Raw genomic sequence first — 26,914 nt, 5'->3', positions numbered from 1 at the left:
AAGTAACAGAGTACAGGCTTGTAAATTAACTTAAAGTATAAAAGTAAAAGTAGCCTTGCAAATGACAACCATTTTTTTATGCAAAGCTACCTGGATCACACAAATGTTACTAGAGTGCAAGCTGAGAAACTTCAGTGGACATGGAAAAAAGGCTCTTTATGTGCCATTGCCTACATTCTAAATGGATGTCTGCCAATGGGCCTAAAACATCACATATATGATTATTAGAGACTGGGACAGGTTTATAAGATTCTGACTGAGTAGCAAGATATGAATTCAGTTGTGATTCTGTGAGAATTCGAAATGGGAGCGAGAGCTGAGCCCTGAGGGGAACGTAATTAATTGGGAGACAGTTTGGGACAACATTTCCCACTGTTCCAACATATATGCCATAGGACATATTGGACTCCTCAGAACATTAAGAAGCCCGGCCACTAAAGCCATTCCTACTCCCTATTGCACGTTCTGTCAACCTGAACAAACTGGAACTTTCCTGCACATGGTCTGGGAGTGTGAACATGAGTTTTGGAATAAAACAATATCAATAATATCTGATGTGATAGAATGTCGAATTCCTATTGACCCGATTGTACCAAAATCTTTGCTAAAGCTGATTTCCATAATACTGGTTGGTCATCTGGTCTCTGCTCTGCTACTTGACAGGGCACATTTTTACCCAAAGGTCCCCTAACAGGTTAATCCGGCCATGGATGAATTCTTTCATGGATGAATTCTTTTTGTCTATGCTTTGTAACGTTTTATGTAACTTTTATGATATATAGTGAGTGTTTGTGTCAGTGTTTCAGGGGGACAATGAAAAGACAAATTCTGCATTCAAAAGAAGAAGAAAAGAACAGCGTTATTTTTGGGTTGTCATGACAACAGAACTAAGCTCTCTCCTCTGTGTTGGCAGGACTCAGCCTGGTGGATAACTACCCGTATGAACCAGAGGAGAGGGGCTCCGACTACGTCCGTCTGGCCTCCATCGCTGCAGGTAAGTGTGCCGGCTGCCACTGCTACCAGTGTTTCTCTGCTTCTGCCTGAAACAAGTTATTAAGACAATCAAAAGCATCTGTTTTTCAAAAAAAAAAAAAAAAAAATAAAAACTAAGTAGGTCCCAACCAGGTTATGTGTCAATGAAAGAGTAAATGGAGAGGTTATTTTTGTGTTGTTTTTGAGTAGACAGGTGTATGCATGTGGGTTTACAAAGTGTTTGATGAGTAACAACCCACACTTCTTTCACTTCTGTCTTGCCTCTGAGCCTTTGGGCAGGCCGCAGGGCTGGTATGTGCTGCAGTTAGCCCCCAAGGCACAGATTAATTACCTATTTACTTTGATAAGGAGAGAGAGAGAGACAGAGAGACAGAGGGAGAGAGAGAGAGACAGAGACAGAGAGTGTGAAGAGCAGAAAGAAACACAAAGAAAGAAAGTCATGGTGAGAGGGAGAATGAGATGGAGGAAGCCAAAAAATGAAAATGGAAGACAGACTAAGCTGTTTTGTTTACTCAAACAAGACAATATTTTCCTGTTGGAGGGTTGGAAGAAAGAGAGGCTGCACACAAATGAGGAGAGGACATAAAGTCAACTGTTTTCTCCGACGGCAATTATAAACTGGATGAGTGAAGCTGAGGTTGAGAATCTGCAAAACTTAAATAATGACTTAAATGAAGTGATTAGTATGGAAGGCATTCATGCATATGACATACAGTATAATGATAAATGTTCCACATTCACACAAACATAAGTTTAAACAAGTGGATAATTACAGCTCATAGGAAGGACACATCTTAATTTAAACATTTTAAAGGTCCCATGGCATGAAAATTTCACTTTATGAGGTTTTTAAACATTAATAAGGCTTTCCCCAGCCTGTCTATGGTCCCCCAGTGGCTAGAAATGGTGATAGGTGTAAACCGAGCCCTGGGTATCCTGCTCTGCCTTTGAGAAAATGAAAGCTCAGATGGGACGATCTGGAATCTTCTCCTTATGAGGTCATAAGGAGCAAGGTTACCTCCCCTTTCTCTGCTTTGCCCGCCCAGAGAATTTGGCCCACCCATGAGAGAGAGACATCATGGCTTTCAAACGAGCAAAGTGGCAGTTGGTCAAGGCCCCCCCCTCTCCTCCTCAATAGCTACAGACACTACTGCTCTAAAGCCAATCAGCAGCCATCGCAAACAATAGCAAACGGACGAGGTTAAACTGACCTGTTGAAAACCGCAAACCGTGAAAGGACAAAGCTAACGTTATTACTCACTTGTCCATCAGGACGAGAGCCCTCAGCTTTCATTCCTTTATAACCACAGAGGTTTCTGCAGCGTTGAAAATACTCAACGATGTTAACAAGGCTCTTTCTCCTTTCCTAGTCATACAACTTCTTTTTTCATTTGTGTTCTTCAGTCCTTTTTCTCTTTTTCTTTTTCTCTGCCAACTCTCCTTGATAACTCCTGGCCAGACGGACACTAAAACTAAACCTAAAAATGAGAAACAAAAATCAATTTTTTTAATGTTTTTTTTAAAATGACACCTTCACTATGTTAATATTGTATAAGGACACCTATGCATAATGAGTGCAGGGTAAGGTTAAAATTGTAATTATACTTTTATATTGGAAATATGAATATTTCACAAAATAAATCCACTAATTTTTCTACTACTGGACAATTAATTGCATGTGGGGTGTTTTTCTGCAACATATATGGTGTCATTTTAGAGTATAATACTGAGTGGCTCAGGAAAGAATAAGTAGAAACTTAATGTTTTTTTGTTTTGTTTTTAAACTAGATAAGCAGTGATTTCTTATTTACCATGGGGTCACGTGTATCCTCGTGATATTAAAGTTGCACAAGGTAGTTTTGTATGTTGGCAGCTCCTAATGGCAATGAGGGATCATTGTCAAATACAACTTTCATGACTTCAAACCTGAAGTAATGCAAGTTGACATTAGCAAACAGCACATGCTTTTTTTATACCACAGGGCCAAGAAAGGCACATTATTTAACAGTGGTTTTAGGCCAGTTCAGGAGACAGTTTACATAATAGCCCTAAAGGTAAATTCAGGTTGTGTTCAGGTTATGAAACAGTTTACACTAACACAGCTTTACATGGAGTCCATTAAACTTTAAGGCACACATCTGAAATCTGTTATTTGCCCGCAGCACTTTAAAAACTGCATGTGCTCACCAGCAAGTTAAAGAATGATTCTGGTTTATTACAACTAGGATCTGAATTACTTACGTTTGACCATCATTTTTTCTGATTATGATAATTTTGTACTCACTGAAGTAATTATTGAGATCTGGGAATGCAGTGACATGTCTAAAATGAAGATGTTAAACCCCTAGCTTAACCAGACTTATTTGGAAGAGAGAACTAAGGAGATTTAAACCCAAATATCCAAACACCTATCACAGTTTACAGACTCCCCTCTTTGTTCAGTTTTGATCCACTGTACTTTTAGTTGTTGTACATGCACAGTTTTATTGTGCAATGAGGGAACATTTCTTACCTTGCACCACAGTTGGATTCTCACAACATCACAAGATCACACAAAAAACATCGCAGGATCGCATATCACACGAAAATCCACCTTGTCAGGCTTCAAGTAGTCTCGCATTGTTCCGCAGCGCTGCGGAGGAAGGTCTGGCTAGTCCACACAACATTCCGAAGATGGGAGACAAATGTGCTCTGGTTTATTGCCATTTCTTTAAACCAATCACAGTCGTCTTGGGTAGTTTTAGTCGTGCAACAGAAAACTCAGATTGGACAGATAGTCTAGCTAGCTGTCTGGATTTACCCTGCAGAGATCTGAGGAGCAGTTAACCACAGTCCTCAGAAATCCACCAGAGTTTAGAATGACAACACAAAGAAAGCGGAAGGTGAGGGACATCCAGCGGAACCTCCGGCAGCACCTGAACAGTCCCGTAAATGAAATGTCATTGATATTGAATAGGCTTCAAGTAATGCGTTTGTGTCTAAACTACCAGCTCACCAAACCAATCGGCGTCCATGGTGGTTTAGGTGTGTGTGGCGGCCGCGACTGTTCATTCAAAACAAGAATGGCGGACGTGATAGACAGATGGTCCATCAAATCACCTGCTTTTTTAAAGTGCTTGTCTTTTCCCACACAGTTTCCAATGAAAGCTTCTCAGATGTTTCTGTGTTAACAAACCATCCAACACTGGCGTGTCATAATAATATAGTTTTTTTCAGCAGTCTTTTATAATGGAAGTGAATAGGAGAAATCTTTAAATCCTCTTCAAACCTACTCCATTTTGAAGTTCTACTGCTTCAGCATACTTTCTGCTTCCTACATCATTTGAACTTTGAACTTTGAACAAAATTCGATGACTTCAGCCCTTGTTATTTTTTATTCCATGACAAGCATCTACTTTTTTACATACTTACAGCTAGAAACGTGCAGTGGGTTTGGCAGGTTGATACTTGTATTGAGCTTTTCGATTTATGTTAATTATATAAGCCGCAATCACACATATTTACTTGTACTTTTACTAGAATGTACAAGAGTACATTCTAGTTTTCTATGGGCTTGTTGAGCATAATGGAGTGAGAACACAGATAAACTGTCCGTGTGCGTGTGAGACAGTTTGTGTATATGATTTGGAATATACCATAAGAAAAATAACTTCACAATTCAGATTCAGTGGACATCCTTTGTAACGTGCTTGATAATAGTTTTTTGTGACCTCATGCATAAGCTCCTTGTTAAAGTGACACTGCTTGTTTTAGGCTGCTTTGAATTACAGCAGCACCAGACCTGCGCTGTACCGCCTCCTCGTAAATTTCACTCCAGCGACTCTACGGGAGGTCAAAGTTGACATCCATGCCATGCATCTCGACAAGTCGACTGCCAAAACAACAAAGATGTGATTAATGGATGTTTGTCCGCCCTTATAGCATCTCTCCCTCAAACAGAGTAATGACCCTTTTCAAAGACGCAAGCTGGAGCCACGGCTCATCATATTTTGAGGAGTATTCAAACAACGGAGTACTTCACCCTTTACCAATTCATCAGTTAAGCAAAGTGAAGTCAGTGGTATTAAGTGCCTCCTGTTTAAACAGATTGGATGTTTTTAATGCATCGTTGGCCTCTAAGAGCGGTAGAAATTGTGTTTCCTTGCTAGGATTTTCTACTTCATGCACCTTGGTTGTAAGACAAATATCAACAGTTTTGTTTGTTTTTCTCTAATGCAACAAATTGGTCACAGCAGCTTTTAAGGTAATTTAGGTAGGCTTTAAGGGTAATCAGGATCTGAAATAGACTACAAGGGTGATGTGGGTGTTAACATCCAGATTAGGGGAACAAAGACTCTTAAAGGAAATCTGTCTTTTGAGTATCAAACACTCATCTCGTGGAGATTTAGTTAATCTAATCTAGTTATATTAGATTCTGACAACAATCCAGTGTCATGGCAAAAAAAGTATTCTGTAGCATAAGCCACTTCTATGCTGTAGACCAGTGTGTTCACTATATTCCAAACAGTGGTCACTGGCAGAGGTATGGACAGGGCTCAACACTAACTTTATAAAGTGGTTGCCGGCATGGCAACCAGGCATCAGCTTTTGGTTGCCGAAATTGACAATACAGTTGCCATGTTTTAAACTGCCTATATTTGGAGCAATTCATTTCTTAGGTAACTATACCACACATTTGAATGATGAAACAATGAGATAATGGCTTGCAATGTAATTTCCCATCCCTCTCAAATAGCCACGGATCATAAAACTCACGGATCGGATCACGGTTTTGAGTCACAGATTGGATACATTTTCGGATCAGCACAAAAAAGGGGGAATTTAAATGATTATTAAAAATGTAATAACAATAACTTTTAACAGTAATTACTTCTTTCAACAGTAGATTGCTGATAGATGAGAAAAGTGTATTTTACAATAACTTTGAATGCACTACAAGGTTTACCAGTTTTAAGTAAACGCAAGATTTTTTCCAGTCAGTTTTGTTTTTCCGACAACAGCAGTGACCATAGTGCTAGTTTGTGTCTTTAGCTCATAGCTTTAGCGGCAAACGGTTGTACGTCCCACTGCTGGAATCCTCTCCAGTGAAATACAGTCACATTTAACACCGTTTAGCTGTCAGCATTTTAACCGTGTTGAATCCAGTTGCTACTGTAGCTAACGGTAGGCTAACGTTACCTGCTGCAAAGTGTAACGTGTTATTAGTGTTTACTAGCGTGACATGCAGCGATGTTTCTGTTGCCTCCAACGTCTGTTTGGGAGCATCAGAGAGCAGCACAGACATTTAGGTGGTAACGAAATCCGCGTTGCTTTTCCGTCCGGTAGATACTGGGCACCGGTGTCATATTAGCACCAGATTTTAACGCGCGATTAACGTGAACAGAAAATTGTGTTGCCTGTATGTTATCATGGCAAACACGCATGTGTGAAAAGCGGTCTCACAACAGCTGAAATGTTGTGTTGCGCATGAATGTAGTGTTTAAACTTTACAGAGACAACCAAATAAGATTAGACAAAACAGATTTTATTCTTCAGCTATGGGGAGGTGCAAGTTAAGCAATACTTGGCTTATAAAAAAAAAAAAATGTAGGGCTTAGTTGATGTTGTGATAAAGGTTTTAAATGTCATTCATAATGGTCTTAAACAAGTCTTAAAGGTCCCATGCCATGAAAATGTCACTTTAGTTTTTTTTTAACATTAATATGAGTTCCCCCAGCCTGCCTATGGTCCCCCAGTGGCTAGAAATGGTGATAGGTGTAAACTGAGCCCTGGGTATCCTGCTCTGCCTTTGTGAAAATGAAAGCTCAGATGGGCCGATCTGGAATCTTCTCCTTATAAGGTCATAAGGAGCAAAGTTACCTCCTCTTTCTCTGCTTTGCCCGCCCAGAGAATTTGGCCCACCCATGAGAGAGAGAGACATCATGGCTTTCAAAGTGGCAGTTGGTTAAGGCCACACCCCCACCTTCCACCTTGCCCCACCCTCTCTCATCTTCAATAGCATTTAAAGCTACAGACACAGAAATGGCACATTCTAAGGAAAGCTCATTGTGGGACTGGCTCTAGTGGCTGTAATTCTGTACCAAGGCTGAATTTTGGGAACAAGACTTCAGATACAGTATTAGGGGACCACAGCATCCAAAAAGCAGCATGTCATGGGACCTTTAAAAAGTCTTGACTTGGTGAAACCTGCAGAAACTGCTACTATGTGATGGAGAAGTAGATTATACTATAGGAGTGGTTTAAGAAGTTGCTATGGATATACTTTTTTTTTTTTTTTGCTGTGACTCGTCGTCATTAGAATAGCTGGTAACTGCTGTGACTCGCAGAGTACAGCTGTACTCCTTCATACAGGACTTCAACTACAGAACCACCTCTGAAGGTGTGTCACAGTATCTGATACACAAAAGAAAGTATTGCCTTACGTTTTCAACGGTAATGACCTATATAATGGATGAACTACATGTCCCCGTTTTCATATTGACAAATACAACAAACGGTTGAAAAGTATGTATTGAATATTAAAATAAATCCCAGGTTGACAAATATCGAAAGAAATTCAAAGCTTAAGTCAGTACTTCAACCTCAGACGCTGTGTCATTTCAAATGCACTGTGCTGATTATACGTAGCCAAAACAACATAATGTGCCACTGCCCAAATACTCACAGACTGCACTGTAGATTTCAAATTTAGATATGCGCTGATGAATATTACAGAAGCAAGCCTGCCACTGGAAAACAAACCAGAGCATGAGTGCATTCAGCCTCAGGCAGTTCTGAGGTGTAAATGTGTGTAAGGAATGAATGTGAGGCAGGGTGTTCCTGAATAAGACCATGTATGCTCAGCAAGTCTCCTCTCAATAAATAATGGCTTAAAAAATGCCTCATAACAAGGATTTCATATGAAAGCTCATGTGCATATTCCGTTTCCTACGCATGTGGCAACTGAAAGCAATTTGTCATCCAGTTCCATCAGGTCCTCCCATCCTCTCCCCGCCTGCTTTGCAGTTAAGTTGGGAATAACCTATGCTTTGTGATGGGTTGTTAGCTTCCTCCCCAAGGCCATTCATATTTTATATGACAGCTTGGTAAGATCCGTACTCACCAGGAGACACAACTACAGGCAGTTTACAAACTAATGAGTGGCGCTATCTGCCAGTGGAGCTGAACGTCATCATGGCCGTATTGACTGGGAGGTCGCTTGGGGAAAAAAACACACATGATGATGGATTGGGAAATAATGCGGCCAAAAACAGGTGGTTATGAAAGGGGCTTTCCACTGCCTCCACAGAGGTGTCTCATTACCGTGGAAGTCAGAGGGAGCATGAGCAGTGAGGGAGGCAGAGATGGACAAAGTTGAGGAAGAACTGATGGGAAAGGGAGAGTGAGCTGAACTGGAGGATGGGAAGAGACCGATGGAGTGGGGGGTAACGGCAGCGCTGAGAGTGGCAGGCACACAGCGAGGGAAGGAGGGAGTCAGGTGAGTGAGGGATGGATCCAGATGTAGGGTGAGGGAGTGTTGGAAAGATGGCTAGACGGATGAAGAGAAAGGAGCAGTAATTACAGGCCTTGTTGTGCATTACATTACATGTCATTTAGCCGACACTTTTATCCAAAGCGACTTACAGTTGCTATATACTGTATATCAGAGGTTGCACGCCTCTGGAGCAACTAGGGGTTAAGTGTCTTGCTCAGAGACACATTGGTTGATGTATCACAATGGGAATCGAACCCAGAACCTAAGGCATGTGCGCCGTCACCACGGTTGGAGAGATGGTGAAGTTGCTTTTTCAGCACTGCCACTCTGCATTAACTCAGGGGAATGAAATATTCAGCCATTAGGCCTCAGCTGAAACACATCCAGTGCCCGAGCTCATGCAACATTTAAACACCATTCATGTTCTATTCATTGCAAGGGGGCCTATTACATATAATCATCATTTTTGGTTTACTTTGTGTACTTCAAGACACACATTTCTTTATTCATCTGTAAATGCAACAATGCATCTGAGAGGTGAGAGTGGTAACTCAATACCATCTCCAATTAGGCATTGATATAATTGTTAAACATTGCAAACATTTGATTTTCTCAAACCACACAGAAGGATGAAATGCTTTCTGCTTCCCATTTTGTGTCTTCTCCTTCTAGAGTCCGAAGTAACGACGGTGAACCGCTGCCTGGATGCTGCCAAGGCTTGCAATATAGATGAGACGTGTCAGAAGCTTCGTACGGAATATGTCTCATCCTGCATCCAGCCATCAGCCCGCTCGGGGCCGTGTAACCGACCAAAGTGCAACAAGGCGCTGAGGAAGTTCTTTGACCGTGTTCCCCCTGACTACACCCACGAGCTGCTGTTCTGTCCCTGCACTGACACGGCCTGCGCAGAGCGCCGCCGGCAAACTATCGTGCCGTCCTGCTCCTACGAAGACAAGGACAAGCCCAACTGCCTGGCCCAGCTGCGGATCTGCAAAGCAGACTATGTGTGCAGGTAAAACTTAGAAATGTTGTCTCACATGGTGCCCGCTGCCAGGAACATTTTCCACTTAATTTCCTGAATTGGCATTACTCGACTCACCGAACCGATCATTTGCAGCAACTGTGGCTTCTGTTAAAGGATCACAAAGGTCTTTTTACGCGTTATGGCTCTGTTACTGCAATCGTGTACACATATTACATTAATGCTGAACACTATTCAAAGTGTAATTATTAAATATTGGTTAGACATTGTTTTGTGTTCTTGTTTTGTCTGTTCATACTGACTTGACACTTAAATAGGTCAGGTAATAAAGAAATAAGTAATCCATGACAGCATGACAGCAACATAGATTGATTTAGAAAGTCGTGGTGCGTTTAAGGGCTGGTCTGATGTCCAAAATTTTAAGCTGAAATATATTTTTAAAGCTCCGAATGAGAAAGTAGTAGTAAAGAAAGTAATCATAAAAAAGGGCGAAAGTAGACTCCCACATAAATAGAGAAACAAGCTTTGCTACATGTTATCAGCCTATAGGTTTTTTTCATGTTTAACATGTTCACAAACACCAAGGTTACTGACACATCCGAAATCTTGTTTGACCTGCCAACTCCTGAGAAAACTTTCTGAGTCAAATAGTGTTGTTTGACCAGCACCAGCCACTTGTTTACTTTGTCTCTCTGCTCTTCCACACTGGACAGCTATTGTACAATTGACTTGTGCAAGCTTGAGGAGTCGTCTGTGAGAGCTGCAACTCAACTACACAGACTGGAAAACCAACACAGTGAACACAGACGTTTTAAATTACAGTTAATCCATGAATTATGATAATGTGACTGAATGACGACTGTTTTTTACATTAAAGCTGCATTCATTTAGCTTTGGCTGACAAATTGTGTCCAGCAGACACACGATGTAGCCTATTAGCATTAATTGGAGTGGTGCTTCTATCCACCTCTCTTTTTAGCTCTGTTTGGAGCTATATGGCTCTGTAGCTTTAGTTTTAGCTCTCTTCACCAGCTGGTCGCGCTAGCTGTCTGTCTGTATAGTAGTATAGATTTTTTGGCTGAAAACAGCTGACTGCTGCTGGAAACGCAGTTGATAAGAGCAACAAGACTGAACCAAAACAGTAAGTGCCATAAAACCAAAACAATGAGCTAAAGGAGGCTAAAAAGCCCTGTTCAGAAATAATTCTCTAAGTGACCATAAAAAAGGGCAGAATAAGCGACCACTTTCACATTACGAATAGGCTACTCTTTTGATTGGCTGCTGATATAAAAAATTGATTAATGCAGCTTTAATAAGACGTATGCTCTGCAGCCAAAGGCTTAGTCACACCTGCATTTAAAATTCCATGCCAACTTCAGTTCATTCCAATCGATAACGCCATAATTAGTGGATTAGCTCAAGTGTTTTCTTTCCATTGAGTTCAACTTTAATCAACTTTGACATTGTTGACCAATAACAATCCTTTTTGACAGTGCTGACCTTTGAGGGAAAGGAGAGTCCATAACAGAGGAAGCTATTGTAGCTTAGCTGTCTTGCACAAATTCACTTTTATTTAAGCTCCTTTGTCGTACTGGAGCTGTTTGCAAGCTAGTTAGCTCAGAGTTATTGTAGAAGGTACAACTACGGCCGGAAGTTACGCAAAATCTCATAACATATAATAAATAATATAATAATTAGGGTTGGGCATCGAGAACCGATTCCTAATCAGAATCGTTTAAAAAATTACGATTCCATCGTTTCTGTATTGGAATCATTTTGGAATCGTTTGGAGGATTTGGTTTCAAATCCGATCATCACTTCCCAATTTAACATGCGCGAGTTTTGGTTTCCGTAGCGGCCAGGTGCTTGTTGTGTTGCAGCCGTGGAGCGCAGTAAGCGGCGCTCTAGTGTGGCTTTATTTTACGTTGAAAAAGCTGTAAAACTGCAAACCACCATTGAATCAAAATAAAACTTTCCTCTTATTTGTGAAAATAGGCATGTGACCCGTTTCAACTCCACCCCTCAAAGAATCGGAATCAAGAATCGATAAGAACCGGGATCAGAAGGAAGAATCGGAATTGGAATCAGAATCGTTAAAATCCAAACGATGCCCAACCCTAATAATAATAATATAATAAATATAATTTTAATAATTTCTAGCCACGACCTATTGTAGTTCACCTATTGTAGTCGTGGCTAGCTTGCGTGTAGCATGTGTAGCAGTTAGCTCACCAGCTACAGAAAATTAGGGTGACCATATTTTGATTCCAAAAAAAGAGGACACTCGGCCCGACCTCGAGACAGAAATTCAGACAGGCTTAATTAACGGTTAATGAACATGCCTCAATGGTGCAAAAATAACTTCTGTAATAAAATAAAATCTGTAACAACCTGTAACAAAATAATATCTCTCTTTTAAAATAATTAAATAATATGAAATAATGTTCTAAATATGACCTCTTCTGTGTTAGAAAATCCAGCTTCAACAAAATATCTCTTAATACCTTTTCAATGAAACGTATGTGCCAGCTTTGCACATGGTGCACTCCGCCTCCCACTTGTCCGGTCCCGACCGGACAAGTTATTTTATGGTTGTACGCCGGCTCCACGCAGAGCCTTCGCCGTAGCCTGATGTTAATACTTGTGCGCTGGTGTGTGTGTCGAGCCGGCAGTCTGTGTGTGTGGGGAGTGGGTGATAGAGCGAGGGAGAATTAAGTGAGAGAGTGGCGGCGAGCGAGTACGACTTTAGAGTCATAGTGAGAGAAACAAAGTGTCTCCCCTGTGTTTTCTGACCACGGTGGGAAATCTTTAGCAGACAATGCTTCGGCATTTTGTGTGCAATGCTGCTCCGCTGTCTGCTCTGGTCCCTGTGTATGTGCGCGTCGCAGAGCCGCCCACAAAGCAGCCTCTCAGGAATTATGTCACAACACAAAGTACCGTAGCATTGTGTGCAAAGCGCCAGTCAATTTAAGTACACACTTAAAAACAGTGAAAACCGGACATTTTCATGAATTTATAAAACCCCCCCGGACGCCTCGGACAGTACGTAAAAAGTGGACATGTCCGGGCAAAGAGGACGTTTGGTCACTCTACAGTAAATTCACCAGCTAGCAAAGCTTCTAGTTCCTCCTCTTTCGCAGAAAACATGCAGATGAATTCTGCTGTGTCACTTTCTGGTATTAGCAGGGCGTTATTCGTTAGCACCATATGTTTCAACATAACCCTAACACAACATACGCAGCACGTACTTTCAACTTCAACTTTTTATTATATAAAGTTTTGTTATTGACAGAAAATGGATTGCCTATGACGACAAGTTTCTTCAAGTTAATTTTCATAGCTAATGCGGTGGTATCTTCACCACTGTTGTGTTCAATATAATGTGCTTTGTTGATTTGGTGGCATTGTACAATTACTTTCCCTCAGGACAATAACTGGCATTGTGTCTTGGAAGATAGGTCTGGCCGGTATGATATGTTCGTTTAGATTTAATTAGTCAGCTGTGTTTAATTAATTCAATTGTTACACTCATTAACTGTTTAATTAGTTCAATTAAATTCTGCAGCCGTGTGAAATAGTTATTAGAGCGGCCATTATCCATTTGGGATTCAAACATGACTTTCCTGCCAAAGTGCAGAGAAAATATCTATCAATGTACAGTCCAGACATCATCAGGATCAGTAAATTGCAGAAATGTGACCCTCTGTACAAGAGTACAAAGTTATCTGAAGAAACCCATTTGTTCTGCATTAAATCCTGATGAAAAACAAAGATTTAATTCAAATTGATTGTCAACGTCCAATCAGAAAACTAACAATGTCTTATGAAGTCATTCAAATTCAGAGGGTGTATTACTCTCTGTCACTGGAGACTGAAAATATGGAGTTCTCATACCCATCCAGTCAGCCTCCTTTCTCTGACAGCAAATGGTGGCCAGCCTTTAATCTAGTTCCTCTTCAAATGTCAGGAAGACAAAGGGCTTCATCTGTCATGGCTATCGATCAGGCATTATTCTCCACTGCCGCCCCGATGGATGGAGCATCTCAAGGACCCCTGCGCGGCCCGCCAATTCTCACCAGTCAGCTGGCATTAACCGGCAGCCTGCAGAGGATGCCTTCACTTAGTGCGCAGCCTATGAGTTTTACGCACATCATTACAATGACATGACAAACGAGGGGAATAGCGGGGAGTTGCGGTGCCCTGAGGGGATCCCGCTGCAAATGCCAGGCGACGGGGTCCGATGATGCGATATGATGGCCACGATAGCCTTGTACGATGATGATGATGAGGCTGGATGTCTGGGCGGCTGGCAGGAAAAGTGAAGGAGGGAAGGCAGAGCGGCTGTGGGTGGAAGTATTTATATGGAAGATCCATATTTGTCTAATTTCCACACAGCCAGGCCTGCCAGACAGCGCCCACGGTATTTAGAGAGCAGAGCCGAGGCCTATCTTTGCCCCTCATTGACTCTTTACAGCCTGGCAGCCTTCCAGAAGACTCGCTGGGAGGAGTGGGGAAGAAAGACAAAGAGGGATGAATGTCACCGAGGGTGACTGAAGTGGTGGTTGAAGTGCTGTAGAGCGGGGGATCTTGAAGGGTGGCGGGACTTGATGTAGGAGTGTCGGTAGGTAGATGAGCGTTGTGGGTTTCAGATTCACATCCTGGCGCTGAGAGGAAGCACCGGTGCCGGCTACCCCTCAGTGACAGAATGTGTGCGACAGCCAAGCACGAGTAAATGATGGATGGCATGTTATTGCTCCCACAGGTCTCGCTGGGCACAGTTCCAGTATGATTGCCAACCTTCTGAGCAGAGCGCAAGTGGCTGCAAGCAGGAGAACTACGGAGCATGTCTACTCGCGTACACCGGCCTGATAGGTAAGAACTAAATCTTTCTGTGCCGGCTCACCCACCCTCTTTGATGGATCAGGAACAAAAAGGTTTCAGAGGGAGGAAGGCGGAGAGCAGACAAGTGCACTAAACAGGACTCAAAAGAATGAATCAAGGATTGTGATGAGAAGCGCAGTTCAACAATCGATGGAGCGCTGATTAATGTGGCTGCAGCATGCCGTTGGCATTATAAGTAGTGCAATTACAACTATTGACCGCTGTTTTGTGAGAATTATCCCTGACGTGACGATGAGTGGAAGCAGGCAGAGGCGTAGAACACAGCTTATTGTACTTTAGATAAAAACGTAACAAAAGATCACATAATGCCTAAAAGGTTGGTAAAAAAAAACACTCAGTCCAAACATGTCATTATGGGACAACAATACTGCACTGAACTGCTGCAAAAAGAGGAAAAGAGAGGTAGTTTAGATAGAGGGACTGAGGCAGACCGATAACGAAAGACAGACAGAAAGGTGGGCAGCAGTGATTGGCCATTCTAGACAACTGAGGTAGAAGTGAGACTCTGAGGTGTTGTTGTTTGGAAGTCTGGGGCCCGGAAAATCAATGGGGTAAAAATCACAAACTTTTCGCCACACTGCCTCAAAGTGCAGCAATTTTATTTCCTACCTCTTCTAAAAAAAAAAAAATTAAAAAAAATACAAGCTACAAGGCTATATTACCCTTCCTGGAGAATGACTTCCCAATCACATCCTGCTGAAAAGCTCCAAAGGCAGAAAAAAAGAACACATCTGAGAGACCTCTGTGATAGTGCCTGGACTTTGTACGGTCGCTGCACTCATCATCCTAAGCTGCCTGCCCCGGTGGATATGCACGATAGGAAACTAAAAAGCAAGCTAAACAACTGCCACTGTACTGTACTGTTGATTGGAATTGATGTGTTGTCGCATCAGAGTCACTGAGAGATCAAGAGGAAGATGCTGTATAAGCAACCAGCCCTGTGTCTCTTTTTCATGCATACGTATATATGATAAATTCACCCCCAAAACAATCTCATTTCGAAATAATTGCCTGTCTCGAAGGATCAGAGATTTTTTTTTTTAACAAAAGTTAGTTTGCCATACCTTTTGAAATAAGAAATATACAGTATACGGTCTGTAGGCTTAGTGATGCCGAGCCCTGTCAGCATTTGGGGTTGAACCAGTCAACATTTGATCACATTTGATCACCAATCTGCCTGCTGTGTCTCTTGTTTCTATTCACTCCACTTTCATCTATTCCTCTTTTAAAATCCCTCTGTTTCTCTCACAATGAATACATGTACATGCACACTAATAAATCAATTTAACCTGATTACAGCAACACTATGATGATAGAAATTTCCAAGTACACGCCTTTATTTAGTTATTGTAATCAGGGTCATAATCGGGCTAAGCATAACAAGATTAAATCAGACAGTTCTGCTCACATTTTCAATGTTTTGGGGGCATTAACTCCTCAGTCAGTCTTTGGTCTTTCTGGTGTTATGGGGTGTTTATTAAAAAAAAAGCTCAAAATGACAGAGGACAGCAGATAGAACAGCTTGACAACACAAAACACATGGAAACAAATTTGATGTTCTGTTTATCTAAATAAGAGACCATTGCTTAGTCGTGTGATGGTCAGGATCATTGTGTTGTACACCTAGTGATGTGAGAAGTTGTATGACTTCATTATGCCTATAAACATACAGCACTGTGTTGTTTCCCCCTCTCCGCCTCTCAACAGGAAGCACAATAACTCCCAACTACCTTGACAACTCCACATCCAACGTGGGACCCTGGTGCTCGTGCGCAGCGAGCGGCAATCACAGGGAACAATGCACCGACTTCCTCACTTCCTTCAACGACAACGTCTGCCTGAGTGAGTAACAGCTGACCTCTGGCAACACAGTAAAGAAAAAGCGACGTGTGAGAATGAACCAAGTCTGTAGTTGTGAACAAAATAACTGATGATACTTGCACAATTCAAAATTTCTTTGATGTGCCATGACACTGAAGAGAGTCAACCTAAACCTGTTTTTTGTATGCGCTGCTCTCTAGGGGCCCTATTTTAACGATCTATGCGCATGGCGCAGGTGCGTTTAGAGCGTGTCCAAATCAATTTCTTCTAGTTTGACGGTGGAAAAAAGGGTTGGTGCGCTGGGCACATGGTTAAAAAGGGTTGTACTTAGTGTCTTTGTTAATCATAGGTGTGTTTTGGGCGTAACATGCAATAAACCAATCAGAGGGTCATCTCCCATTCCCTTTAAAAGCCAGGTGTGTTTGGACCTTGGGGCATTGCTATTTTGATGGAGGATTTGCACCGTAATCTTCTGCATGTGTGTGTGCTGCTGAGCTTCCCTGTGTGTGTAATAAGCATAGTGTGCACGCACTGTGCCTAGGCACATTTTACTAATTTGCTGTTAAAATAACAATGAAATGCTACGTTACTGACTTTAGACCAGGTTTTTGTTGGTCAATGGTGCGATCACTTCCTCCTACCGCAAGATAGCAATACGCCCAGAATGCACCTGAACACTAACCTGACTCCGCCAGATGGATTGCTTCGCATTTGCTCGGCATATCCATCTGGGAACTTTCCGTTGGAGAACTTTTGGGAAGGGGCGAAAATACTGGTTAGCTGATTGGATAAACCATCTGTCTATCACCTATGTTGGTGATAGACGGGCCAAATCAACCAATCAGATCCACGAAGCGTATGAAAATACAACCACAAGCCCGCCCCTGCTGCTGCAGGCAAAGCATAGCTCGTTAGCTCCTCCAAGCAAGCAACATGTCGGTAAAGGATATTTGCCGTTTGTGTAACGAAAATTTAGGAATAAAAGGCACCCTTTCAGGTTCCTGGACCATATTCCAAAAGAAGGATCCAAGAGAAAAAAAGCATTAGCGAGTGGCTAACAGAATTAGGGCTACCGCTGTCTGAAAATACTGGTTAGCTGATTGGATGAACCATCTGTCTATCACCACCTAACCCACCTCAAAACCAACGCTGATTGGCCCGGTCGTTTGGCTAACGGCTCCAAATTTTCTCTATCTCAAGATGCCAGACTGATCTGCGAGTGGAAAACTGGAGCTCGCGAGATCAGGACGGTCTCACGAGGCTACCTGAACACACCTCCCTGTAAGACCAGCATGCCCATGGGTGCAAGTCCAAAAATATCAACCTAACACTTTTTGTGACCAGCCCAAGGTACACACTCATGCTGTTTTATCAGCAACGGATTATCTTGGCAAAGGAGAAGTGCTTAATAACATAGAGTTTAACGAATTTGTGCACACACATTTGAGACAAATAAGCATTTTGTGTTCGTAGAAAAAGTTATAGATCTTTTAATTCTCTGAGTGTTTATATTTTTGTTCAGTGTATATTATTTTTTTGTATTTTTATAATTTTTATGTCATTGTCATTTTATTTATTTTTGCATGTGTATATGTATGTGTATATGCTTATGCTTATATATGTACACATCTATGTATGTATATGCATGTGTGTGTGTGTATGTATGTATGTATGTATGTGTATATATATATATATATATATATATATATATATATATATATAAATAAATAAATGTCTTGTTTTCATTGTTGTTTGTTTTAGCATTGTTGCTTGCATCTTGGTTTGTTTGATTGGTCCGCTAATGTCCTTAAATGTTACTGTTTTAGACTAAAATAAAAATGATAAATCAAAATAAAACAAAGAGATTTAGCATTTCTCCTACAGAATTACATTCTAGCATTGTAGAGAGGGCTCTGAAACAGCATTTAGTCACAAATGTGACTGTGTAGTCTCGCATTGCCAGACTTCTCTCCACAGCGCTGTGTCAGTGCTGGAGTATGCTTGTTTCTATTTCTTTAAACCAATCACAACTGTCCTGTGTGGCGCTAAGCCCCGATTAGCGGAGATGCGAGAGGGGAGGGACATCCGGAGTGTGAGAGGCGTGCCGGATGTCAGGCTTTATCCCAGCAATGTACATCCCTGGAGCCAGACTAATAAAGGTCTAAAGAAAATATAATATAAATATTAAATATGGAGATAAGTTTAGATTAGTTTATTTATATTTTAACAAGGGGGAACAGCTAGCCTGGTTCTGTCCAAAGTTTTAGTTACTAAACATACTGTACAAAATACATTGTGTTAACTTGTTTCCTCTTGCTAAACTGATGAGCTAAGATAATTGCCTTCCAGCTAAACACACAGGCATGAGTGTGTTATTGATCTTCTCCGCTAACTCTGGGCAAGAGAGTAAAAATAATACAATATGTGTGCATTTTTTATTTTAATCATTAATGGACTCATAACCTCAGTACAAAATCCTCCCAGCTTCTGTCCTGTTCACCGTTAAGAAAGACGAGGAAATGGAAAACAAAGTCCTGCACGCACTAACTGACAAGCCATCTCTAGACCCCCACTTTGTTCCATCTTTCAACATCCTTGGGGAGTAACGCACTAGTGACACATCAGTGTCACAATAAAGACTCTCCGCGATGTGTTCACATCAGTCTGGATTAATTTATTTCTTTGGACAAGACCCTCAGACAAACAACCGCCTGAGTGATGGCCACAGTGACAGAGCAGTCCATTAATAGCTATTGGCACACTGTAAATGGGTTTCCACGTATAATATATGTTCATTTAGATCACATTTGTCAAACTCAAGGCCCGCGTGCCAAATCTGGCGCCTCACATCGTAATGATCCGGCCCGTATATCAATTTAGGTTCACGATCAATTTTGGCCCACCTAGATGTGCGCCCAACTAAATAGAAGAGAAACTGTTTTTAAATTCTAATTATGAGACTCTCAAAGCAGAATTTGGCAGATTTGCCGAATTTGAAAGTCAAACATTCTCACACATCTGGTCAGTTTGCATATTCAGGCCTGTGAAACCGGTTGTTGTGTAATCATTGTTATGCTAGATTTGCTAAACAAAAAAACTAAAAAAGACATGTAAAACTCTATGATGGCTAAGGAACTTTTATGCTGACTTTTTTTAGGGCTTTATGTCGACCAAACTGTAAGTGAAAAGGCTATATGAGACATGCAATAATACAGTCAAAAAGATTTTACTTTTTCGAATGATAAAATAAAGACATCAGTGACTGGTAAGCAGCTGATGTTACATCCGGATTATACACCAGTCCTCTGTAGTCTTTTCCCTTATGTTGTAGCTTTTATTCATCTAATAACAGCAACAACAACAAAACGGCTTTGATGATAGGAGATCATCCCTCTGAATGAGTGATAGCACCAGTGACAGAAGAATGACACCAGAGACAAAGTAATACAAGCTGTAGCTGCTGGTGTCACCGCAGACAATGGAGTTTATTCGGGGTTACAGAGGAGGAGTTCTTACAAAGCTCTCGGCATAAATAACAACAGTAATGACAGACCCATGACACCAGTGACAGTACAAAGCAAACCCCAGCTGCTGTCAGTGTTAAGTTTATACGAAGCTAAATCACGGCAAAAACAACAAAGTATCAACTTCTCATCCGAGATCACACAGGAAGCCTCTTACCCCTGCTTCCACGGGACACGGCTGCATTGCATTCTGGCTCCAATCGCAACGGCCAGAAACCATCAACTGGACACGTGAGTGGAGCATCTCGCCCACTGCTCCATTACCTTTACACACCGGGTCTATTTTAGCCAGATCAGCTTCGTCTCAAGTGTGAAATTAATGGAAACACTTGGGATTACAGCCCACGATGACATTACTCACTTAAGAGTGAACAGCTTGCCACACTGTTCTTTATGCTGAATGTTGTCCAATAAACCAAGTTTCTGATTGAAAGTAGACATATTATTTATATGACAGGACATAAATACTGCTGTAGGTTCTCCAACATCGGTTTGCGTAGTCGGATGGATTCTATATTGGACTATATAAAATTACTATATTACTGCCCATCAGTATTCTATCATTATTTAAAACCATACGCATAAGTATTTTATAGCTATAAACATTTCCCCTTCTACCCAGGTTTAGCTAATGTTTTGTCCATGAGCAACAACCATATTAAATGAGAACTTTGCATCTAAATACTTTTTCCAAGTTAATTTCCAAAAGTAATTTTTTTTTATCAGTGTCAACTATCATAAATTTAAAATAAATATCATAACTTCATTGCAATATCAGAAATGTTTCTTACTTTTTACAAAGTAACACAAAGACTATACCCTATAATTAAAGTTAATACCTGAAACTGTCTCAATTTATTACTGATGCCTCTACAGTCTCATGTAGGTCATGACCTACATGAGCAAACGAGACCATCAGCGAGAATATTGGCTATTATATAGTTATTCTTAATGCCAGCCATCGGGTCAGATTCCCCGCGAAATCAGAGAAAACGATTTACAGCATGCAGGTCTACCCGAAGCTGCTTCAGCTTAGACTCCAGCAGGGCCTCAGACCCAATCACACTGCTGGAGGCCCACTGGAGGGAAGGGAGGCACGAGAGAACCAGTACCAGGACTGAGCGGGGCAGACTGTCACACCCTGCTGCAGTAAAATGAGGTTTTCTAATGCGGCATATCTTTACGACACGAGGCGGCGGTGCTGAATGCTGATGAAAACACTACCGCTTCTTTCCACATGGGCCGCCGATATCAACACAAAATGAAAGTTCCTATTAGTAACTTTAAGTAGGCACTTTGTAAATATATATTTTAATTACTGTGTACTGTATGTCTCTATCAAACACAACTTATTCCCAAACTTATTCTCTTCTTCCCTAAGTATTGTATTGATATCCTGCTAAATAATTGCATTTGCAGGCAGTAATCTGAAGCAGAACAAAATTCAAATGTTTGTGCATATAAATGCTAATATCTGTCCGTCAGTTGACATCAGTTTAATAATTAACAAGTAGGAGCTGTGAAGCAGGAGACTGAATGCTGTGTTTTTTCCTTCTACTGGTATGCTCTATTCGGGATATACAGATACAAAATAGACGGCTGCGTCAGGTAATCCGAAAAGAAAATTACAAAATGATACCACATCCATCATAAACGAGAAACAATGTGTATTGTATGTGCTTTTAAAACAAAAAATGTTTAAACAATATGGCTTCTTAAAAAACAGATCGCTTAAAGATGCTGCCACGGCACAACCGGTAGACATTCTGGGTTAAAAGCAGAGGGCAGGATATCTGGTTCAAAAGCTAATTTAGAACATCTTTTTCCACTGCATGTTGCAAACTCCCCAGTATGAAAAGGTACAGTAGATTTCTAGAAAAAGATACAGCTGACGTTCACCAGCTTGGTGGTTAATCCAGTAATGAGCGTAATAATCCAGTAAGAAGCGGCAAGTCGTCAGCATCAAGGCATAAAAACAACCATCTGGAGGAGTACCACTAATATACATGAGAAGAAGATTCATGAAGAACAAACTAACTAAAATTTCAATATTACTCATTAAAAGCATTATCTTTTTCTCCAGTGGCAACACTCTGTGCACAGTAAATCACTTGTATTAATTGTGCTACACAAAGGGATCCCCACTTGACTCGATGTAATGAGTTAGTCAGTGATTTAAACTTGGAGCTGCAGATTCCCAAAACACAGAGCAACAATCCCTCACAAAAACTTCAGGACAAAGCCTGATATGTTTTTCTCAAATTAATTTTTAAGTCCACCAGCATGTGCCACATGCACATTTAATGAGGTTACTTCCCCAAACAAAAGACACAAAAGAGGCAGAAGAGTAAATCCTGTGTGTGTGTGTGTGTGTGTTGACTCAGCAGGGAATCTCATTAAATAACAAAAGTTAATCTACAGGGGAATACATATTTGAAGGCAATACAGGATGCCTAAGAGAGCCTAGCTGCATTATATTCCATAGTATTTTTATGCCTATGCCAGCTGTGGCCGGAGGCATTATGTATTCTGTTTGTCCGTCCATCCCATTCTTGTAAACGCGATATCTCAGGACCTCCTTGAAGGAATCTCTTCAAATTTGCGTCCACTTGACAACATTTCACACTACTGTCTATTAAGATAAAATGATGAAGTGATGACATTTAATATCCAAAAGGGCAATGGTCAACTTCACTGTGACATAATAATGTGCAGAAACACTTTTCTGGCCAGCTGGGAGGAGGCCTCGGGGAAGACCCAGGACTAGGTGGAGGGATTATATCTCCAACCTGGCCTGGAAACGCCTCGGGATCCTCCAGTCGGAGCTGGTTAATGTGGCTCGGGAAAGGTTCAGGGTCCCCTGCTGGAGCTGCTGCTGTTATTCAACGCCGTAACTCAGGAACAGGAGGATACTGGCTCGGTGACACTGATCTTTGGTGTCCGGATTGAAACGGTGGTGATTGTTTAGATCTTCTGTGCTGCCTGGTTGAAGACGTGTGTGAAGCATAGGCATGGGCCGGTTACCTGTTTTAACCCTTGTGTTGTCTTCCATTCGACTACGCTTCGTCCTCGCGGGTCAAAACTGAAAATCACTTTTTCTAACGTTTTTGTCTCTTTTGGAGCTTTTTGTTCAATGTTTTTGGCACTTTGACGTTTAACGCTTCTTTTCACTACCGTTTATGAACACCACTAACACCAACTCATTACTAGATTTACACTTATTTTTGGAATTCATGGTCAATAAACCTCATTTTAAGGAAATTATACCTTATTTTTGAGTTAAAAAGCAGAAATTGTGAGTTTTTTAGACTAATATGTGTGCATTGAGATAAATTGAATCGTAGCATTATTTATATTATTCATAGTAGGGGTTATTGTAGTGCTATATATTTTTACATAAAATCAATTAGATCATGTAATATTTTGTTTAATTAATGTTAAATCCAGTGCTATATTACCAAAAGAACACACATTTTTAGACCAGAGCAGAGAATTTCTAATAAGGGGAGAACTTACTTACTGGTTGCAGTTCCACTCTGGTTCCATATAGGGGGCGCTCACAGGCGAGTGCAGAATGAATGGTGGTCTATGGAGCTGTACCACTAAAAAATCAAATTTTCTCAGGATATAATTTTTTGTCTAGTAATTTGATTGTTGCATTCGAAAGGTGTGGCAAAGAAAATACACACTGCTGTGTGTTTTAGATTTTTTTAAAGTCTCTTTTTTTTTTTTTTTTCTAAAAAGCCTTTTAAAATGTCAATGACGTCATACGATGTGTACGGCCAGAGAAACTGCTTTACAGCAAGCTCTGAGTGACTTCCCTTTCTCTCTCTCGAGGCATCGACAACACAGCTTGTATTATTTATTTGAACTTAATATGGTACACATTTAAAAATATACCAAATATTCTACATGCTGTTTAAAATAAAATGTGTTTAATGGAGGAAAAGAATTTGTTGTTTTTCACCCAGACATTTGAAATAATACATTTTTATTATGGTTATCATACCGTCAGAGTCTCATACCAGTCCATGCCTAGTGAAGCATCCATGTTTCACCAAAAAATACACGTGGATGTAAACTGCAACTTGACTGGTTGGCGGAGGCATACAACCGCGAGGCAATAAATCATTTTGTAATTTATTTTGAATTGGCACCTTGAACCTGAGTTTTTTATTTTCTTTTACGTAAATGAAGGCATTTCCGTCATAAATTGGTGCACGACAATTAACCAGGTGCAGGAAATGAAGTGTTTAGCTGTTGTCACCTGACTTGCATCACTCAAGGAGATCATTTGTTAAAATGCTTCTGCGGATAACAAATACAATGTGCATTATCCTGTAGTGAGTTAAACCTCCAAGCGTAGTCACATATATTTTTCAAGAAGTTGATGGATGTCTTGTTTTTCAATGATACTCCTCATGTGCATCCTGCAGCCAGGACTCAGACTTGCCAAGGCTGCTCCTGCTGTTTACTGCGAGCTCCTTAGAGACCCAGAAAAACAAACGTCAGACTGACTGGCCTCATTTCCCTGCGTCTGAGCAAAGAAACGCTCCTCTCCTCCTGCCTGAGCAAATGGCTGAAGCCCAACTGAACTGTGCATACGTGATAATAAGGATGAGCACGTTTCTGATGGGAAAGGCGATTCATGGACCAGCTGTGCACATCGCGATCTCAACTCAATTGAAGTTTGCCAGGCACAGGCAAGACACAGTTCTATTTTGGGGAGAAAGTGAACATAATGATTTGGCAAGGAGAGTTTGGATTTGAGCCAATAATTGGGAAAATGAATCCGCCCTTGGGAGAGATCTGGAATGTTTTTCTTGCCCCCATGTTCCTTGTGTAATCACAGTGAACAGAGAATGTAGCGTTATTCATTTTGACTGGAGCCAAAAGACTCGGCTCCTTCAGTGGAGTGTGCAGCACGATCGTCAATTAAATAAATCCTCCTGGTCTCTTTTGGTGCTTACCTATTTTTGCGACTGAATCACGTTTTATTTTGCAGGCCCCCCTGTGCTGCTGTTCTGGGCCCTGCTTGCTGAGACAGGACTTCAGATGGCCTTCGATGACTTTGTAATTGAACGTAATTTGCTTTCCTGCCTCCGAACTAATGAGGTGGACAGAGAGAATAGTGGCGGGGAAGAATACAGTCGTTTGCAGATAGGGGAGGGGAAAACTGCTGGAAAAGATCCCTGAGCGCACTCGGGTTTTAAAAACAGCTGCCACCCTACCTTGCCTCCACATCACAGCTATAATAACCACATCATTATGCAGAACAGCAGCTCTGGACTTCTTCCTTCTCTAAAAGCTGAGTGTGTCAGGAAAAAAATGAGAGGACAGATGGAGGTGAAGCTCATTTATTTCTGCAATTCTAATTTTTCTGCTAGTTAAATTGGTAGTATAACAGGAAAAAGTGAGGGTAACCAGCAGTATGTCAGGAAGGTTGGGGACAGGAAGGTGGTGTGCACTCTGCAGGGTGGCTTTGGGGGAACCTATGAAGTCAGTAAAAGAAAAACATCCCTCAGGGAGAAACTAAAAAGTCATAGAGATACGAGATGGTGATGCTTAAACAGCAGTGTCCACACATTTACAAAGGAACTGTCACAACAGCTTACCACTGAATATATCAATAGGCACTTAATCTCTGCGTGGCGGCGGATGGCAAGGCACGGTAGCGGGCGGCTGGAGTTGCACCCCTCGCTTCCCTCATCCGTCAGCCTGCCGAGTGATCACTGCACGCTGCAGCACAAGCTGCACACTTTCCCACCTGTCCCACCAACACTAATGGCCCACAGCGGCATTAGCACGCCGGTCCACAGCCTATTCTGCAAGGTGCTGATGTATACAATCTGTTGCCGTTTTGTGTTGCAACTTGGAGTTTCCCTAATTAAGCTGCAGAGCTGGCAAGTCACCCATCCACCACCACCATCTCTGTTTAGTAGTTGATGCTCAGTGTTGCACCAGCGGGGAGAGTCGAGTCAAGGCTCTGCATCGATTGCTGCAGAATTCTGTTTGCAAAGGCAATGGATGGATCAATTTGTTATGATCCTGTGAGAAATCAATGTTTGTGTGTCACACCCCTCCACTGAAGTCTTTGAAATTCCATCACTAATAACCAGTAGTCGCTTCTGAAATCGGAGGATTTTTTTTTTGCTGGGGACAGATGGAATAATGGTGTGATTTTAATTTCTAAGCAGCCACATTCATCTTACCGAATAAGCTGTGGATATTAATTGATGAATCTCTCATTCATGTCTTCATTTGAGCATATTTTAAATGAAGTGACTTTCATGCAAACGTAATTGCTGCGGAGTAGACCATTAGCCAAATGAAAATTAGTGCTTATAGAATATTAATTCATCATATGATCATAATTCATTCACCACCAGACTGTAAATTATACATAGTACAGAGTGTACACACTGTAATATTCCTTCCAGTCACAGCCTTCTTACTTAAGTGACCCAATTAAATATTCATCATGACATTATATCACCCTTACAGTTGAAGGATGAGAAATGAAAGGCCGATTGACGTTTTAAATCCACTTTTAGGGAACTAAAATTGTGGGAAATTGGGGTTACAAAGTACAGTATATAAACAACATATTTGGCCATCCAGAGAATACAGGCTTGTTTGCTTGTATCTCCCACTCCCTGAATCATCCGTGATATACACTTGTTTTCACTTCTGGCAGCAAAGGCGTAATTATCTGTTTCAGTCAGGAGAGGATTCAAACCAGAAACATGGAAAGCATCTGTTTATTTAATAGAATTACATCCAAACTTGAACATCTGCTCCTTCTACACCTGTGACAGAGGGAAAAACATTCCTCCAGTCATTATTGCATATAACTATTTTAACAACGTGACAACAATGAATAACAGTTTGTGTAAATACACACGCTAACATCCTGGAGCAAGTGAAGATTTGGCAGCAAGAGATAGAACCCTGGTCCCGTTTTTTTCTGCTAGTCATGTTGACTGTTAGCATATATGAGTAGTGGTAGAATGTGTTGTAATTTCAATATACAAGTTATAACATGGCATTAAAACTTTTACTTTCATTAATATTTTTTTGGGGGCAACTTGAGGCAACAGAAGTTGCAAGTACAAAGGAGGGACTGCACAATTATAAATCTGTTTGCTTCAGCAACCCGGACAGCACCATGGATTTATCAATACTGAGCACAGCTACTGATATTTCAGAGCCATGGTC

General features: G+C 41.2%; 1 protein-coding gene across 2 annotated transcripts in view; it reads left to right on the top strand.

Moving 5' to 3' along the window:
* gfra4a (GDNF family receptor alpha 4a) overlaps positions 1 to 26,914 on the top strand; it is a 372,479-nt gene that overhangs the window by 294,002 nt on the left and 51,563 nt on the right. For both annotated transcript variants that reach the window (XM_039786361.1, XM_039786363.1), the window contains 4 exons: positions 914 to 994; positions 9,140 to 9,479; positions 14,212 to 14,321; positions 16,059 to 16,193. In XM_039786361.1, the coding sequence (XP_039642295.1) occupies positions 914 to 994; positions 9,140 to 9,479; positions 14,212 to 14,321; positions 16,059 to 16,193 (666 nt within the window). The remainder of the gene's footprint in view (positions 1 to 913; positions 995 to 9,139; positions 9,480 to 14,211; positions 14,322 to 16,058; positions 16,194 to 26,914) is intronic.

This window comes from Perca fluviatilis, chromosome 20 (assembly GCF_010015445.1).
Source record: "Perca fluviatilis chromosome 20, GENO_Pfluv_1.0, whole genome shotgun sequence".
In the NCBI taxonomy this organism is placed as follows: Eukaryota; Metazoa; Chordata; class Actinopteri; order Perciformes; family Percidae; genus Perca; species Perca fluviatilis.
The sequence above is the reverse complement of the archived record's forward strand: the minus strand, read 5'-3'. Positions and strand labels throughout refer to the sequence as shown.